This window comes from Choristoneura fumiferana, chromosome 12 (genome assembly GCF_025370935.1).
Source record: "Choristoneura fumiferana chromosome 12, NRCan_CFum_1, whole genome shotgun sequence".
Taxonomy (NCBI): domain Eukaryota; kingdom Metazoa; phylum Arthropoda; class Insecta; order Lepidoptera; family Tortricidae; genus Choristoneura; species Choristoneura fumiferana.
In genome coordinates, this window is record NC_133483.1 from 9,875,795 (window position 1) to 9,895,077 (window position 19,283).

The 19,283-nt window shown below is 35.7% G+C and overlaps 1 protein-coding gene across 2 annotated transcripts; it reads left to right on the top strand.

Annotated features, from left to right (window-relative positions):
* The first annotated feature begins 1,377 nt into the window (after nt 1-1,377).
* LOC141433269 (cytochrome P450 4C1-like) lies at nt 1,378-16,142 on the top strand. Of its 2 annotated transcripts, XM_074095234.1 has the most exons (10): nt 1,378-1,630; nt 2,933-3,022; nt 6,773-6,886; nt 9,477-9,662; nt 10,623-10,819; nt 10,892-10,938; nt 11,724-11,912; nt 14,183-14,334; nt 14,418-14,597; nt 15,256-16,142. In XM_074095234.1, exons 1-10 carry the CDS (start codon nt 1,471-1,473, stop codon nt 15,432-15,434), a joined length of 1,494 nt encoding a protein of 497 aa, XP_073951335.1. In that variant the 5' UTR covers nt 1,378-1,470; the 3' UTR covers nt 15,435-16,142. The 2 variants fall into 2 exon arrangements, with proteins under 2 accessions (XP_073951335.1, XP_073951336.1); XM_074095235.1 differs by lacking the exon at nt 2,933-3,022.
* The last annotated feature ends 3,141 nt before the right edge of the window (nt 16,143-19,283 follow it).

Here is a 19,283-nt window from a genome sequence, read left to right on the forward strand (position 1 = left end):
AGTTGAATATTTCGCAAACAGATCACTGAATAGAAAAATCATCTTAGCAACCCCAATGGTTAAAAGACCTCTTCAGCAATATCCCACACCATAGGGTCAGTTATCGACGTGACTGATATGTATGCATATTCATGCTAAATTACAGCTTTCTAGTACTAACTTTCTCTGAGCTTAGCTGCGGACGAACAGACAGACAGACAGACATACAGACATGGCGAAACTATAAGGGTTAGTTGAATACGGAATCCTAAAAAAACAGTGAAACAAAACAAGATAATCTATTTGCTGGCCACGACCGGCCAGGCAATGTTGTTTGAAATTCCATTACTCTTCTCTAATTTGAAATTAGAACAAATATTATTATTATTTATTTATTTATGAGAAAATATAATCGTTCAGCGGTCTACGATAATGTAGCACGCCCTGCGTTGCAGGAAATCAAATGTTATCTGGCGAGGACGTCAGGCCAAAGGTGAGAGCATTTACTCCAAGTGAGGTCAAACATGAGCCTTGTATAGCTATAGGCTGATACATGTTGTGGAGTGTACCTAAAGTGTATAATTATTATGGAGATTTTTAGTAGATACCTTAGGTAGATACATAGATAATAAACGTGAAGCTAATTAAAATAATTAATATTAAAGTGTGTAAAAATGTGAAAAGTACATTTAACTATGAGATATTTATTTATAGTGAATATTATAAAATTCAATTAGAAAAGTAACTAGGAAGAGACAAATTTATAATATTATTTATGTTTTTTTTTTTGGGACTTTGACTTTGGTCTGATTCCGTTTATCCACCCTAAAACAGCCACCCTAAGGTGGATAGTCAGAAACTCGTGTCAGTCTATTCATAGATAATCCACAGAAAGGATTAAGCCTAACTTTGAGACTGTCATCCACTTTAGAGTTTACAGATAGAGTACCCTTACAGGGATAACTTCGCCTTGGTACATATTTCTCACGTTTTTCAATTTATTTTTTTCTTTTAATTCACACATAGATACTTTTTAAGATGTTTCGTTTTTAGGATTCCGTACACTCGTGCGTCTGTCTGTCTGTCCGTCCGTCAGCCAATTTGCTCTGAATCTACTGGAATCAGGTGAAATTTGGTAGGATAGTGTAATCCTGTGGTAAGTGTAATGGTGTGACCCAAACAGATGTGCAAATTAAATAATTTTTTTTTTAAATAAGGGTCCTTTTTGGGGGGACAAATTAGGTTTTTTTATTGCGGTATGAGGATCTCAAATATATTTTTGTTATTATTGACAAATAAATATTATAGTAGCTACAACATAATGGAGGTACGACACTACTTACATTAAAGTTGAGACGACATAACAAAGAACTCGTTTCAGGATCTAGTTAAATAATTTGTTCTACTACTCCGTCACAATACAATAAGTTAAACACTCGTATAAGACGGTCGTGGATTTTTTGCGAAGAAAAAAAAAATAGTGCGGCAAAAATGTTTTGGCAATTATTATTTATAGCTGTAGCATTCTGGATTGTGTACCTGAGGTGGCAAAGAAGAAGGATTCGAAAGATTTATACGGAAATATCTCCAGGCAATATTCAGGAGTTCCCTGTTGTAGGGCATGCTCATTTGCTACGAGGAAATCATGAAGGTAAAAACCCATCTATTTAATTTTATTAATTTAAATTAGATCAGTATATTGCTTTAGGGATCGTAGAGGAACATGAACAAGAGATATTTTCAAATTCCTACTAGTTTTTAGGTCTAGGTGGTCCAAAGTTTCGTAATTTGTTAAAAAAAATATATTAGTACTTTACAATACAATACAATACAATTAATCTTTATTGTATACCAGAAATAGTAAGCGATACAGAAAACACACAGAAAAAAAATCAAAAGATAAACGATAGGCGGCCTTATCGCTTAACAGCGATCTCTTCCAGGCAAACTTTGGTATATTTTTGCATTTTTTAGGGTTCCGTACCTCGAAAGGAAAAAACGGAACCCTTATAGGATCACTTTGTTGTTTGTCCGTCCGTCTGTCAAGACCCTTTTTCTCAGCAACGCGTGGAGGTATCAAGCTGAAATTTATATCAACTACTCAGGTCTACTGTCTCTTGGAGCTGTAAAAAATCAAACTTTTAAGCCAACGCAATCAAAAAATACAGCCGTTTATGCTGCAAATTTTCGACACTCGCAAGGGAATCAAAACCTACAGGTACGAAGTACAAATTTGGAACGAAGCAACGTCTTATAGCACAGATAAAGGAAAAATTGCGAAAAGCATAAATTTTTAGCTACATCATACCGGGTGTGGCCTGTAGTACGCGCAAAAAATTAAAACGCAGATCATCTTCGTCAATCTGAACAACATTAGTTCAGCAACTTTTAAAAATAATGGAGTCTTTGAATATTAAATATAATGACCCGGATAACTCACGTCTTAAATCGAGTTATCCGGGTACAGCCCGAAACATGTCGAGCTAAACTCGATTTAAGTCGTGAGTTATCCGGGTCATTATATTTAATATGAGTGAGTCTCACGGTAGTTTCATGTTCAAAAGAGTCTTTGAATTTTCCTTTTTCATACAAATTAAATACTGCTATCAATGTACGACATCCTACAATACAACTGACGTTACCTGTCACGCTACAAACTTCAAGCATTTTGCTTTACATTGTTCTTCGAATAAACTTAAAGTGTAATAAAATTAAAAAACTAATTATTTTTAAAAGTCGCTGAAGTAATTTTGTTCAGTTTGACGAGTAGGTATGATCTATGTTTTAATTATTTGCTCATATTACAAGCCACACCCTTTATAATAAAAATATTTTTAATATATTTTTTAATAATTTGTACGGAACCCTCGGTGCGCGAGTCCGACTCGCACTTAGCCGGTTTTTCGTGTCTTTTATATTACTTGATACAAAATTGTGTTTTATTTCTTTGTAGATTTGATGAACCTATTGCTAAAACTTGCTCGTATAGCCAACGATCAGGGGGGTCTTTCTTCATTTTGGATGGGATCTAAGCTGTTTATAAGTAAGTAGCTATTCGTAAAGAAGAGTTTTTTTTCCAAACCCTTTATCGGAGGTCAAACCTCGAAAATGGATTGATTACCTACAAAACGAAATGATTACAAGAAATGATTTTGTTCATGATATATATTTATATAACGTGTAGTTTATTTTTTTGCATTACTACTTATTTACTACTTTAACGCGTGATTCAATGTAAAGTGTTTTAATTTAAGATAGAATGTGTTGTTTTGTTAAAAATATTTATGTATGTCTATGTATTTGTTCCTCGCTGTAGCCTAAAAGGCTAGTTTTCATCATATAAGGTATCAATTACCTCTACATTCGTCAAAACTGTTAGACTTGTGGTATATAACATAGTTCAAAATGGTGTCGGTCAAATCTAATAAAATGAAGAAGGGACTAAAATTTTTTTTTTTAATTGTTACAATATGGGTATCAAATTAGAGTTTCCTAATAATAGCCATTCAAAATATTTACATATAAGAAATAGTATTCATTACATTATTTACATATACATATATAATATGTTACAACACATTTAAGATACCATTTTCACAGGAATATAAAAAAGGATAAATAAAAAAACCCAACTCCCTTAAAAAAAACTATAATGGAAAACAAGTCTATAGTTAGTCTAGAACTCTGTTGAGTAACTTAAACTTCGGCTGATTTTTGAGCTGATCACAATTTGTATAAGACCCGATTGTTGAACTTTAACTTACTTAAATACTACATAACATTTAGTTCTAGACTAATAGACTTAATTTAATTTAATTTTTATTTGCATTTTTATACGTATAAACTTGTACTTAATCTAGGTGACATTAAACTAACTTTTAATTTAAGCTCTAGTACAGTTAAGTTCATAAACTAGAAGCAAAAATTTGATCAAAAATATCTGAACACGCTTTTAAAAATTTTGCTCACAAATTTTATGAACTCGACTGTACATGCAGTAAAATCTTCGTATAAAACCCAGGCCGGGCGCCAACAAACATGCACAAAAAAATGTTTTTTTTCCGTAAGACCGACACGCTCAACCGGATTTTATTAAGTAATTGTTAATAATTATGTATCTAACAATACTTATTCCGCCTTTGAACATTGTATGTTTAACCTTTACAGAGAGATAGAAAAAAAACAAAAAAGATAAGGAGGTCCAATAAAAAATCCGTATTGTTTACGGTTGTACTTTATTAACTTAAATAGACAAATAGGTATTTTTAAGACATGTTGATCGGTTTTTGATAATCCTATTTTATATTACAAAATTAACCAAACTGGATAATTATAGTAACAAGTTAATGGCTAAAAACCGAAAAGTTGCACAAATCTTGTCGCATTTTTTCCATTGTGACACGAAAATTATCCATACTTACCTACAAATGTGGTATGATTAATATTTGTGTCAAAATGGAAAAAATTAAAAGTTAGTTTTAACTACCTAGGTACTGCGTTATGGTGTGCAACTTTTTGGCCTTCACCCTAATGTGCGAGTGAGTGAGTATATTTGTTACTCCTTCACGCTGAAACGGCTAGACGGATTTGGATGAAATTTGGCAAAAAGTTAGCTTATAACTTGGATACTTACTTACTTTACTTGGAAAACATAGGATACTTTTTATCTCGATATTCTCACGGGATAGGGATAAAATCTCGAAGTAACAACCGCTGGGTTTAGTCATGAAATTTGGCATGGGTGTTTTAATTTAAGGCCAATGAAAACCACGATGTAATTTTAGGAAATCCCTACGAGAATTTAATAGAATCCCGGAATTTCAATTCAACTGCTGTATATAATGATTTACGCGTGCGGAGCCGCGGGTAAACGCTAGTCTATACTATATGTTAAATTATTCCAAAGTGCCATAGGTTATATTTATAACAGAAAAATTAGGGTTCCGTACTAAAACTTCAATAATGTAACTCAAAGTGGAAAAAAAGTTGCCATAAAACATCTTTCACCGCATGCGCTGTGGAAACTATTAATGATGGAACAAAAAAATGATCTACGATATTAAAGAATATATTAATATCTAAAAAAAACCTCGCAATGCCATATGTCCAACTATTGTAGTTATGTCACTATAACTACTTTTTTACATTTTAAAGGTTGACAGAAATGCCAACTAAAATCAGACCGTTATCCATAAACACTTCATTTACCTCGCCTCACTCCGCTCAGCTGTTTCCAACAGAGATATGCTGCGCACGGATGTGTAAATGAAGCTTTCTATTGGTTAACAAATCATATCCCTCGCAACACATCCTCGCACATTATTGGTGGTAACGCATACCTTTGTACTAATCCTTATCCAAATTAATAATTATATGTTTAAGACGGTTTCAATACCTGTAGACTACTTTTTGAATTATTCAAATCGGACATTCCATTCAAAAAATATTACGAAACAATCTGACCAAAAATGCGTTTACTCTACGTTGACGCGCCCCGGCTTCGCGCGGGACTTGGGGGCTACCATGATCTTTTCATAAACGATCCAAACGCAGAGCAGTTCAATTTAGGCACCTAAACTGAATCGTCGAAATTGGTACCACGACGTTTATTTCTCAGAGCTGAGTCTCAATGGTTTACAAGTGAATGAAAGACCGATATTGTTTCTGGTCCGAAACTGAAACGCTAAGTCGCGAAAGGGGTGCCGCTATATGCAAACCAAATATTGTATACTAAAACCTCTTTATTTTGGAAAACCATAACTCTATGTCATTCCGTGTTCTTAGCAACCGTTGTGTTGTTTACAAATAAAATGTTTACGCTGTCACAAATCCACGAGTCTCTTTTCTCACTGAAAAATTAATTTTATCAATGAGGAGTTAAGAAGCACAATGTGAGCCTATACCTATGAAAAGTTATAAAACTTGAATAAAAGTTTAAAAAATCCTAAAATTTAAAAATATTCCAAGTAAAACACTTAAAATTCCAAAAGAATTGACAGAATGAGTACTTTATACTGAATCGCTAAATTTGACACTGAAGCGATTCAATTCCCACTCAAGTTAAGCGTCATGGTACGAAAACCGCTTGAAGTGATTGAATGAAAATGTCTGTATCGCTGTCGCTGAACCGCGTTTGAACTGAATCGCAAAAGTAACGTCGTGGTACGACATAGCGATGCAGTTTAGTTTAGAGCCTAAACTGAATCGTATTAAGAGAGCGTGGTAGGCCCCCAGAGTGTATAAAAGGCTCTAGTAAAATGGCATCGTTTGTTGTAGAATTATTGTATTTTTCATCACACTTGCTCGTAAACAGTGTCATAACATGCAGGCTGCCTTGGTTGCAACCCCCCAAATAAAACCCTCGACCTTAATGTGCTTGTCATGAAACCCGTGGTCGGTAAATGAGTCATTGCGCGTACACATTTTCTTGTTATGAAGCTCAAAGTCGGTCGCACGAGTCAGTGCCCGTACTGATGGCGCTGCGCCGTGCCGCGTGCCCGTGCGCGTGCTCCTGCTGCAGGACTACATGGTCTACATGCACACGCACGTTGCGGCGCATGCTGCGGGAGGGGGAGGTAGAGGGCGGCGCTGCCAAGAGTTGGTAGAATTATATTTTTTCTTTTACAAATATAAAATTTTACTCGCAAATGTGATGAAAAACATTGTGTGTCGCACGGGCGGTACTAGAATTACGAGCATCGACTCATTAAAGCCGTCAGTCTACTCTCGTTCGTAATTCCTTATTTACCGCCCTTAAGACACAATGTACTATTGTGTATCTTCAATTTTCCAGTTATGACTGACCCCGAGACCGTTGACGTAGTTCTCAAGTCATGCATGGACAAGGACGACACTACCATGAGGTACTGTCGGACTGTAACGGGAAATGGGAGCATATTTGCTGCAGGTACTTCAATTTACATGTATATAAAGAGAAAGTCTGACTCACTGACTCATCAAAGCCTAGCCTTCACCTTCGGACCTAGAAAGTTGTTTTTTACAGGTATTGTTTTTATGAGTTTCAATACTTGAGGGAGTGTAAAGAGGGTTGAAAGTTTGTATGTAAGGTCCGTCACTTTTGAAGCAAAAAGCAAGTAGAACTTTTTTTTTCAGTTAACGAAATATGTATTTTATAGAATTGATTCTAGTAATATTTTTTATTAACCAATTTATTTTTATGAGGGTCCAGCTTTTTTGCTGGCTGTACAATTTGTCATTGATGAAAATACATTTATACGACTCGACATGTCTAAATGAGAGGTTATCCTACTTCCTACTAATATTATAAAATTGCAAAAGTTGGTTTGTGTGTTACTTTTTCATGCTGCAACGGTTAAACGGATTTGGATGAAAACTGGTATATCAATAGATCAATAGCTGGACGTCTGAAATAACATTTAGGTTATTTTTTATAACAATGCTCCGAGATCGGGACAAAATAATATAACTAAAAATTAATTAAAAACGCTCTATCTCCCAAACCCATACCACAAAACACAGATAGTTCAGAAGTCAATCTCCATGCAATTGCGCTCGAGCCAACGCACACATAAACACTGCTCACGGACACGGTTGGGACCAGTGCGAGCGGGAGTGCCATGCGCTTGGGACACGCGCCTGTGAACTTTTTTGTGCAATAATGGCGCAACAAAAAAAAAGTTATTATAATTGTTCAGTGGAAGGTTGTTTAAATTCAACATTAAACGGTGAATTGACGTTTTTTAAACTACCAGTGGTTAATAGTTTCCTATTTTGAATCAGTAATCACGCCAACTTACGTAAGTGAAAAACATGTTTTTTTGTTTGTGTAGATATTGTGTTGTTTTTGGTGTGATTTGATAGTTTAGTTTAGTTAATCCAGTTAGAAGTTATTAGGGATTTTCGATAGTGACAATTGACAAATGTAAAATTTTGTATGTTTCTGTTCTGTAAACTTTTGTATTGTAATAGTTGTCAGTTTTATTGTTTTGTTATATCTACTGTTTAGCTATATCTACTGCAGGTTTGGTGTAGCCCTCCCCCTTCCCTTAGTCACACCCTGCACTTTAATATTAACTGGCTTTTGCCCGCGGCTTAGCCCGCATGGAATTCGGTTATCACGCGCTGGTCCCTCGGGAACTGTGCATTTTTCCGGGATAAAAAGTAGCCTATGTCACTCTCTGGCCCATAAACTATCTCTATGCCAAAAATCACGTCGATTCGTCGCTCCGTTTCGACGTGAAAGACGGACAAACATACAAACACACACACTTTCGCATTTATAATCGTGCATTTCGCCAATGTCGAAATCGTCAAGAATTTTTCTGTGACAAATTTGTAATATAACAATGACATTTAAATTAAAATATTTTAGTTATTATTAATTTATATTTCCACTCTTCCCGTTTCATTCTCAACAATAAATCAAACAACTAGATACGAGAGCCACTACCACGACAGTTTTTTGTGCATAAGCCATAGTTGTCAACCTTAGAGCGACCGCCGAGCGTAGGTATGAAAAGTGAAGTACATACAGGAGATTACCTTCTGAACTATCTGTGTTATGTGCCCATACCTACCTACACAATTTATATTATATAAAAATTGGCGCTAACCTAACTAAATAAATCTCGCGCCAAGCTTTATTGATGTAAATTCTCTCTCTCTCTTCTAAATAATAAGCTACAAATCATTGTAGCTTATTATTTAGAAGAGAGAGAGAGAGGGAGAGAGAGAGAGAGAGAGAGAGAGAGAGAGAGAGAGAGAGAGTGTAAGAAAGAGAATGATTTACACATATTAGATCCCTGCACAGGAAAAAATACATTAGGAAGGAAAAAAGTAATAGTATATATTTGGCACACTCAGCATGGTACCTTATATCGTGCTTATTCCACTATCCTATTACTATGTCCTTATCTTTACAAATAAACAAAAACAAAAATACTCGCTTTCGCATTTATAATATATACCTACTTCAAAGTCGCTAAATATAATCTTTACACAGTAGTCGTCGTCGGTTGAGGATCAGTGAGAGAACCTATAATGATAACTACCTTGGGAAAATAGTGAGGTGGTTTCATCAACTAGCCTCCCACATCGCAGTGCTGGAGTCCGGAGCTGACATAGAGAGCGCTGCTGTCCACTCTCACATCTGGTCACTTAGTCGCCTTTTAGGACACTGACGGGAAGCATGGGTCCATCCTATTAACTGGGCACAGCACTAACTAATAATGTTAGTAAGAATTAACCCGTCGAGCGCCCTGTGCGCACTTCTGTGCACGCAACGGTGTTTTGACCACAGCGCTCTGTGCGTGTGAAGTAGATCCCAACAAAAGTTGATGCGAGAAAATTTTTGAGCGCTATGGTCACATATATATTTTTTTATAGCCTGGCACTCAACGGGTTTAAATTTGTAAGTAATGTAACATCTTGACAGGTTTTTATTTTCTGCTTCTTAAAGCGTTTATGGAAATCTTGTGTTTAATTTTTTTTTTACTTATTATTATTTATTTTTTTAGTCCCCATTTGGCGTCCCCGTCGGAAGATCTTGGCTCCAACATTCAGCATGAAAAACCTTAATCAATTCGTTGAAATTTTCGCGCAACAGAGCAACTTAATGACCGAACTATTGAGACCAGTTGCAGGGAAAGGCGACTTTTCCATATGGAAATACATGAACACGTATTCTTTTGATTCAGTATGCGGTAATTACCTTTTATTGACATTAGTACCAACGACACAAGTTGCACAGGCTTAAAAAATAAACATAAAGACATTAATAGGTATAAGTATGTAGGATCATGGATGTGTCAGGAGGGCGGTATATGATCAGGATAGTTGGTACCCATAATTTATTCGTAGTGAAGCAAATAAAATAACAAGCTACTGACGGTAGATACAACAGCAATTTATTAAACAGTAGGTGATGTTAATAATTAATCATAAATCATGTTATTTTAATTGGAAACGAAGTAACACTACTAAGGGTGTAAGTACAGGGAGGCAGAGTAACAATGTACTTGGTTTCCAAAGTACCGTGCATCAACCTGTATAGAGGGTGTATTAAACCCTTAGAGAAAACTAACTGGTTTGTCGGAAGCGAGTGCTCTTGAGTCGAGACTAAGCAAGACTGACGATATGACGGCTGCAGCCGTATTTATAGGGCATCCCCCACTCTCATTCGCTACCGACAACCCCGTCCAATGGCGCGTTCGAAGCGCCATCTGTTCACTCTGAACTTAAATCATAATAAACGACGTTATCTTACTGCTATATGCGTTAAACATAACGAAATAATCCAACATTAATTATCATAATCAATTTACAGCGATTTAACAGCCAGCTTTATATTACAATAACAAAATAACAACATTTGGTTGGCTTAGGTGAGCTACACCGCATTTAAGAATATTTGTTACCGGAATAAGTTGTAGACTCTGATTCTCAAACATTAATTATTTAAACCAAATCAGCCAAATATATGACATTTTCAATTGTTTAATCAAAATGAGGAGGTCATGTTCTGTTTACCTCAAATTCAATTGACAACTAACTCCGACAAGTATATACAAACGTATCTAGTAAAAATATGAAGGGATACTCTGCTCTAATTAATTGATCAGAGCATAATAACTGACAATTTAGAACTTGTTGTTATCTTTCAGAAAGCGCTTTGGGTGTACAAATGAATTCTCAGCAGAACTCAGATCACCGCTTCATGAAAGCATTTGAGAAAGTTTCACATCTCATAGCACGGCGAATAGTCAGCATTTGGATGCACCCCGACGTTATTTACAAGAGCCTGCCTATATACAAGGTGTTTAAAGAAAATAGAAGAGTGCTGTACAATTTTGTAGATAAGGTATTTAGTTTTTAATATGGATTAAAAATCGAGTTTGTTTAATGGTTCTACAACCGTTCATTTTTGTTACAGCTCATTCAAATTAAGCGTGAAGAATTAAAGAACAACAATAATCGGTTGTAAGTATGATCAAAGTGAGTTATAATGTATCAGTACATAAGTTGATGTTGTTGTTGTTGTAACTCTTTATTGTACATAAAACATATAAATTAACAAGAGAAAGAGATGTAAGAAGGCAAACTTATCCCTTAAAGGGAGTCAATGTAGTTGAATTCAGTCTCGCCCCCCTAAACAGGGACCCACTGTAAGGCGAGACACTGCCTTGTTTGAGAGCAAACGAAACGCCCCGCTGAATCTGATCAACTATAACTAAAGTCACGGGCTCAACTGTGATCACTCCACCTTTCCAGTTAAATATAAGATACTGTCTAGTTTATTTTTGAATACAAATAAATTAGTTAGCTATTAGTGCCCATGATGCACCAGGACCAGGCGTTACATGGGAAATGAGGCACAGACCCCTATCCATCCCTATCCCATGAAGTCTGCGCCTCGGATAGAAAAGTTAACATCGCCCAAGCACTCAGACAGGCCTCCGACGTCGCACCCCATTGTGATACTCATAAGTGCAGAAAGTAGGTAATTCCCAACGAGTGGCTGTGATTTTAATAAGAAGCAAGCGAGTTTTTTTTTAAACAGACACAAGTTGAGAATTGCCTGAACTGAATTCCACACGTATATTGTATAATGTTCTAAAATGCATTATGTGAGGAAACAAATAAATTAACTAATATTTAAATAACTCAAAACAGACGCAAAATTCAAATCTCAAAAATTCATTAATTAATCAAATCATAGCAATAAATAAAATGTATAGGTATTATAATGTTTGTTTTTCTTTAAGTGGCAAACGAACTTTTTTGGAAATGATGATTATGGGGTCGGGCGGTGAAAGAGGGTACACGAATCTGGAGTTACGTGAAGAAGTACTGGTCATCATTCTCGCTGGCACCGACACTTCTGCCGTCGGAGCTTCGTACGTCTGTGTACTGTTGTCTAGGTTCCCTAAGGTTCAAGAAAAAGTATACGAAGAGTAAGTTTGCTTTATATTATTAATTAATTTTATATTTTTATTTATTAAAAGTAACAAATCTGTTGAAATTTATTATTTTGACTGTGTTGAACAAAAGAAATTAGCCAAAAACCAACATAAGTAGGTATTTGTAAGCTTACCAAGCGATTATGGTCCAGCTTAGAGGATTAAGTTTTACCAAAAGTTTATTAATAGCTTAGAGATCTATTTAATATATTATAATACGAATCAATTTAATTATGTATACGATAATATACATACATGAGTCATGACCATAACTGAGGTTAGTCCTTGGCGAAGGCCTTGTTTTTCTTTGTTCTGATTTCGGTAGTTTATTCAACAAAGGGTACTGTATCTTTTGTCAGAATTCGCCACGCAAAAATAAAAAAAAACGGCCAAGGGCGTGTCGGACACGCTCAAGATAGGGTTCCGTAGCCATTACGAAAAAAATCAAGTAATTTTTTTCTAAGGATTTCTGTATACGAAATATTCCAAGCTTAAATATATTTTACACGTTAGGCGGCTATTCACTCTTAGGGGCTGTTTCACCATCCATTGATTAGCGTTAACCGACGGTTAAATATGATGCCGTCTCCGTCTATTCGAACAAAACAAATAGAGACGGCATCACACCTAACCGCCAGTTAACACTTATCAATGGATGGTGAAACAGCCCCTTAAACTACTAATATTCTCAAGCAATCTAAGCCGTTATAATGTACAGTGGGGGTAGGAAAACATTCGACAGTTATTAAATTGATTCATTTATACAGGCATAGACTCTTAGTACGTTTTGAAACCAAAGCACTAAGTAGACAGAACATATCAAATTATACTTACCTATTTGACATGATAATAAGGGTCAAAATAGTATACACCTCTAACAATATCTAGTTTCATATCAATACCAAACCTTTTTATAAACAGCCTCGTAAGATTTTGAATCAAATAATGTTCTTTTTAATTGTCAGTGTTTGTCAGTGCCAAGGTGTAGTGTTAGGGTTTCTATGGTCACCTTTAAACAAGATTATGTTTAGCAAGTTTACAGTTTGATGCAGTACCTATGTCATACTCAATTGGTAAAGCATATTATCGCTCATACTGAGCAAAGGAAAATAGATCTTACATACCGTTGTTTGTCATAATTGTTACTCGTCATATTATATTTGGTCATAATTTCAATAGTTATAATTTTCTTTCGCCCCCTTTCATTAGTCAGAACTATTGAATTTTATACCGTTATTGGTCATTGGTGGTGGTAATTGTATTGAAAGGTTGAAATTCAAAAGGAATATTATGATTGGACATAACAAATTTCTGTCAGCTAGTACTTTTTGTAAGGGGTCGCAGTTCTAACCTAACCAAACCTACTTTTCTGGCAGCTGTTTTATTGTAAGGGGTCGCAGTTCTAACCTAACCTAACCTACTTTTCTGTCAGCTGGTACTTTTTGTAAGGGGCCAAAGTTGTAACCTAACCTAATCTACTTTTCTGGCAACTGTTTTTTGTAAGGGTCGCAGTCCTAACCAAACCTGCTTTTTTGTCAGCTGGTCCTTTATACCCGACTGCGAAGAAGGAAGGTTATGTGTTTGTCCCGTATGTATGTATGTCTATTCCTATGTCTTCTCGTAACTAGTCAACGGCTGAACCGATTTTGATAAATAATACGTCATTAGATTTTTCTTGATGACGCAAGTGACAGAGAAGTGGCGGATTTTTGGCGCCAAATGGTGTCTACATTTTTTTCTTTCATTCAAGCCTATAGATTAGGATATCAAAATGAAGGGATTTAAAAAGAGATTAATAAAAATATATACAAGTCGTCTGTTTTTATTTACCGTTTTCACAGAAATATCAAAAAAGGGTGAAATAAAACAATTAATTAAAAAATCAAAAACCCGACTGCGTTAAAAAATACTCAAAGAAAACAAGATGTGGACGTAGTGGTCTAGAACTCTATTAAGTAGCTAACTTAAACTTCAACAGTCAGTTTACTTTTGTACTGACTGTAATTGAATTTTTATAATTATAATCTGCGAAATAATAATTTTAATAATGTTTTGTAATGTTATTTATATTATGTTGTTGTTGTTATTAAATTAATATTATTTTATTGTGTATGGAAAATGTTTTTGTAGAATGATATATTTTTTACTTAAAAAAAAACTGAGGAATTAAAATAATTTCGTTTTATGATATCTCGGCGATCAAAAATGCTGCACGAGGTTCACCTGACGGGAAGCAATCCAATGTTTTAATTTATTTAACACAGGCTGCGGGATGTCTTCGGCGATTCCGACCGTCCATTGACTGTGCAGGATCTACCTAACCTTAAATATTTGGATGCGGTTATAAGAGAAACTTTAAGAATGTACCCACCTGTTCCTGTCACAGTGAGGGAAGTCCACAACGACGTTGTTCTCCGTAAGTTTCTACAGTCTCTAAAAGTATCGACTTACTACATGTACTTACCTAAGTTTCAGGATGTAACTACATTTTTTTTTTAGCTTCAGGAGTAACGTTGGTAGACGGCGTGTCTGTCATAAATAATATTTGGGGTATACATCGTAATCCCAAATACTGGGGTGCTGACGCAGATGTGTTCAGACCTGAACGGTTCCTCGAAGGCCCCTTAAAGCATCCAGCTCAATTCATCCCATTCAGTTACGCGTCTAGGAATTGCCTTGGTAAGATAGTGTCTTTTATATAGTCCCAGGTTTCTTAAACTTTTTGCAGTCACGGACCACTTTCACAATTTAAACAATTCTACGGACAAAATATTTTTTTTTGAAATCGTTACTAATATTATAAATGCGATAGTGTGTGTGTTTCTTTCTATGTTTGTATGTATGTCGGTCTCTCACGTCGAAACGGAGCAACGGATCGACGTGATTTTTGGCATAGAGATAGTTTATGGGCCAGAGAGTGACATAGGCTTCTTTTAATTTCGGAAAAATGCACAGTTCCCGAAGCCGCGGGCAATAGCTATAGTGTCCTAATAAATATGTTTACAGACTGACCTTCTACGGATCTCTGATACACATGTTACGGACCCCTAAGGGATCCGTGGACCACACATAAAGAAAACCTGATGTAGTCCAACATCAAGATATAGAAAATATTAACACATTCTATAGATAGTTCTCGATTAGTTTATATAGACTAGCCAGCTTAAGCCAGACATATTGTAGTACTATTTTGTTTTGTACTGTGCTAGGCGCCGGTGTGGAAAGCAACCGTGTTCAATTAATAATAAAAATGAACAATATGCAGATCTATTTACGGGCGACGTAGCCGTAGCGTATAATTATTATCTATGAATGTGCTTACATCACTTTTTTTCAGGTTATAACTACGCCATGATGTCCATGAAAACGGTTATAGCAAATTTAGTGCGCGCGTATAAAGTTCTACCGCCCAAGGATTTGGACCCCGCTCGTTTAAAGGAACCTCTAAGAGTAAAATTCGATATAATGATGAAACCTGTGGATAACTACGTTTTGAGGCTGGAATCTAGAAAATAAATATCAATCAATCATTTATTGTCAGAAAGTGAGTGATTATATAAATGGTAACAATTACATTGAAGTTCGTCACAATCAGCCAGTCTATGGCGCACAATATTCGGCAGATACGCTAATACGCTCATTATGTGTCATTGAATCATTGAAATTGAAGAAAAATAAAAATAATAATCAAGATTTAATAATGAAATTAACAATAATAATATCAACTTAGATACAATTATTTCATAATGTGGGGGTAGATTAATTGAATCAATAAAAAGGCGTGCAACTGTGTTATTATAGATTTTTAAGTTAGATGGAATTTTGTATTTTTTGGGTCTGACAACCTTGTAAAATTGTTGAAGCTTATTTTTATTATAATAGAATATCAATAATCTACAAAGGCACTTTTCATACCAAAAGCGACAAGTAAAGCAGTCACCGTCATATATAATACCATTACCATTAGGACTATTGGTTTATTTCTGGCCTTGCAAAAAACTTGACGCTTTGCTTAACGCTAACTGCATATCACCAAACATAATATTGATATCACGATGGTTTTACAACCATGATCAAAAATTAAAAAAGTTATTTAATTGCTATTGGCTACGTGCGCGACGGTGGCGATGCGTAGCGTTGACAACATTTGCGGAGACTGTCAAATAATTACATGTAAACATCGTTTCTTTTTTTTCGAAAATAAAAATTATACCAAAATTGGGATAGTGTTGTTGACGTTATTTAAGGCGATTTCTTCAATATTAAAAATGTAAAGTAGATTATAATATAAAAACCGGGTTTGAAAGTATTACACACAATATTTATTTCCAACCACAAGCCGTGATAAAAAGAAATACATTTAGTATTAAATTTAGCATGTAAGAAATGTGGAAGAACAATGTTTTGCAGGTGGTAGGACCTCGTGCAAGGTCTTCATCGTCATCTTGCTCGCTAATTCTGTTGTGAAGCAGCAGTGCTTGCACTGTTGTGTTTCGGCATGGAGAGTAAGACAGCCGGTGAAATTACTGGCACTTGAGGTATCCCATCTTAGGCCTCTCGGTTGGCAACGCATCTGCAATCCCCCTGGTGTTGCAGGTGTCTATGGGCGGTGGTGATCTCTTACCATCAGGAGACCCACTTGCTCGTTTGCCATCTAGTCGAATAAAAAAAAAAGAACTGCGACATAACGGCCAGAATTACTTAATACAAGCCCATGTTATTCGTCAGACATCTGTGACCCTAACACCCTACAAAACCAGTTTAAACGTTAGTAATTTTTATGTGATGTCAGAACGGTATTTCCTGTAAGTAATATCTCATTTACTACTTGTTGTAGGCTTCTTATCCTTCTTATGTTATTTTTTTTAGATCAATGATGCTTGTGTCGTCACTGATGTAAAATGTGAATCCGTTATAATCAGAGCGGCAAGTGCAAGCATGTTGGTGCTTTGATTTGTACTGAAATACTTCAATTTTGACAGCCAGTTATCCGAATTTATAGAACAACCAAAGAACACAAGTAAATCAGACCTGATGAGAAAAAGTTAAACAGCGCAGTAACTGATTAGGTTGCGGGATAAAGGAACGGCCACACCGCTGCTTAAAAAACGGTGACGGTACGAAATCACAGTGACGCATCGTATGCGCACCGTTTTTATCGCATGCCACCTACACCTCTGCTCAAAATATGCAGACGGTGCAGAATCGCAGTGATGTGCAGTAACCATCACGACTTTTGGTAGAGAGCATGCGGTAAAGTCCTGACGTTTACGGCACGTTACTGCGATTCCGCGCCGTTTGCGTATTTTAAGCAGCGGTATGGGGAGCATGCAATAAAAACGGTGCCCATACGATGCGTCACTGCGATTACGGAATCGGAATACGGATACCGTCACCGATTTTTAAGCAGCGGTGTGGTCGCGGCCTAACTTTACTGCGAAAAGTAAGAACTAGTTTGAACTTTTCAAGAATATTCTTTGTGAGTCGTTTCTGGCTTTCTTTGTGCAAGCTTTGTTAAGAATTCTGCAACGATCTGCAGTAACATTTTAGATGTCGAGTAGGTAATGCACACATTATAAAGATAGGTATAAATAAATGTGTTTTGGTATTTGTAAATTAAATATTTGAGTAGGTTGGAGGAGAAATCTTTCCATTAGATTTCACGTGTTAAACTTAAAATTTAAGTCACTACAAATTATTTTCTCTTCAAATGCAAGCAATAAATAATCTCAAGTTTTTCAAACACCGCAGGGCAACCTATCTATGCGGAAAGGAGCAGTATTTAAAAAACGCAGTAGATGAAACTTATTATTTTAAATTTACAAAAGCCTCAATAAGCTTAGCAAAATGCATCACAGGGGATTTCGGCGGAGCCCTTACATGTCTAAAGGCAGTTGCATATAGACATGTTGGGGCTGCAATATTGACAGTTTTAGATATTAAAAGGTGTAATAGACGTAAACACATTAAAATAGTAGATTGATAACCAAGTTTTGAAAGTGACCCATTACACCCGAGATATTTCGAGGGGAATACTACACACACATTTTATAAAAGAGGTAAGTATATTAAGAATAATTATAGCCAGCTCAAATTTCAAACGGAATTTCGGCGTTCAACCGTGGCCATCCGAAACGTGAAAAAAAAGTGTCATGCTATCATGGCATTGTGGCGGGCAGCAGAATAGAGGAAAATAATTATAAATGCTGATTTTCTGTAATTGCAAAAAAAATAGACCAATTGTAAAATGTTTTAATGTGAACCTATCGATCGTAATAAACACGTCGTATAGCTGAGGTTAGATATAAACACTTTAAAATAATAAATACTTTCCACCAAAAAGAAAGAAACAAGTGGGTAAAAACTTATAACTAGCTTCTTCCACCAAGTTTAATTTCTATTTTTCATCTCTAGGGTACTTAGAAAGTATTTTTTTTTAATTTTCATGATTAGCCACGGAGTCATGGTTAATTAAATTACGTCATATTATTAAAAATATCTAGGCGACCGAGCTCCGCTCGGGCTAAAACTCTGTACCAAGCGTTTTCCAGAGATAAGACCAACCAAGATCGATTTTTCATCCCCGACAACCCCTACATACCAAATTTCATCGAAATCATTGGAGCCGTTTCCGAGATCTCCGAAAAAAAAATACACACATATATACATGAATTGCTCGTTTAAAGGTATTATATAAAAGCTTTTCATATATTTACGAGTAAACTCAGCTATGTATCAAACGACGTGTTTATTACGATTATACTATGAATTACTAATTAATTAATAGTATAAAATTTGGCTACGAAATAGCCCGAAACATGTCGAGCTAAACTCGGTTTAAGACGTGAGTTATCCGTTAAAATATCATTTAATATAAACTCTGAATTTAAAAGGAAGTCACAAAGCCATGTCAACATGACTCAGCCGAGATAATTCAGTCGAAAGCCGCCAGTAGCAGAAACAGGGGGCCTACCATGGTCTTTTCATAAACGATCCAAACGCAGAGCAGTTCAATTTAGGCACCTAAACTGAATCGTCGAAATTGGTACCACGACGTTTATTTCTCAGAGCTGAGTCTCAATGGTTTACAAGTGAATGAAAGACCGATATTGTCTCTGGTCCGAAACTGAAACGCTAAGTCGCGAAAGGGATGCCGCTATATGCAAACCAAATATTGTATACTAAATCTCTTTATTTGGAAAACCATAACTCTATGTCATTCCGTGTTCTTAGCAACCGTTGTGTTGATTACAAATAAAATGTTTACGCTGTCACTAATCCACGAGTCTCTTTTCTCACTGAAAAATTAGTTTTATCAATGAGGAGTTAAGAAGCACAATGTCTATGAAAAGTTATAAAACTTGA

Coding starts and splice junctions, on each gene's coding strand:
- LOC141433269 (XM_074095234.1), top strand. CDS start 1,471: ATGTTTTGGCAATTATTATTTATAGCTGTAGCATTCTGGATTGTGTAC. Junction 10,939..11,723: donor AAGAACAACAATAATCGGTT/GTAAGTATGATC, acceptor TTTTTCTTTAAG/TGGCAAACGAACTTTTTTGG. Junction 14,598..15,255: donor CGCGTCTAGGAATTGCCTTG/GTAAGATAGTGT, acceptor ACTTTTTTTCAG/GTTATAACTACGCCATGATG.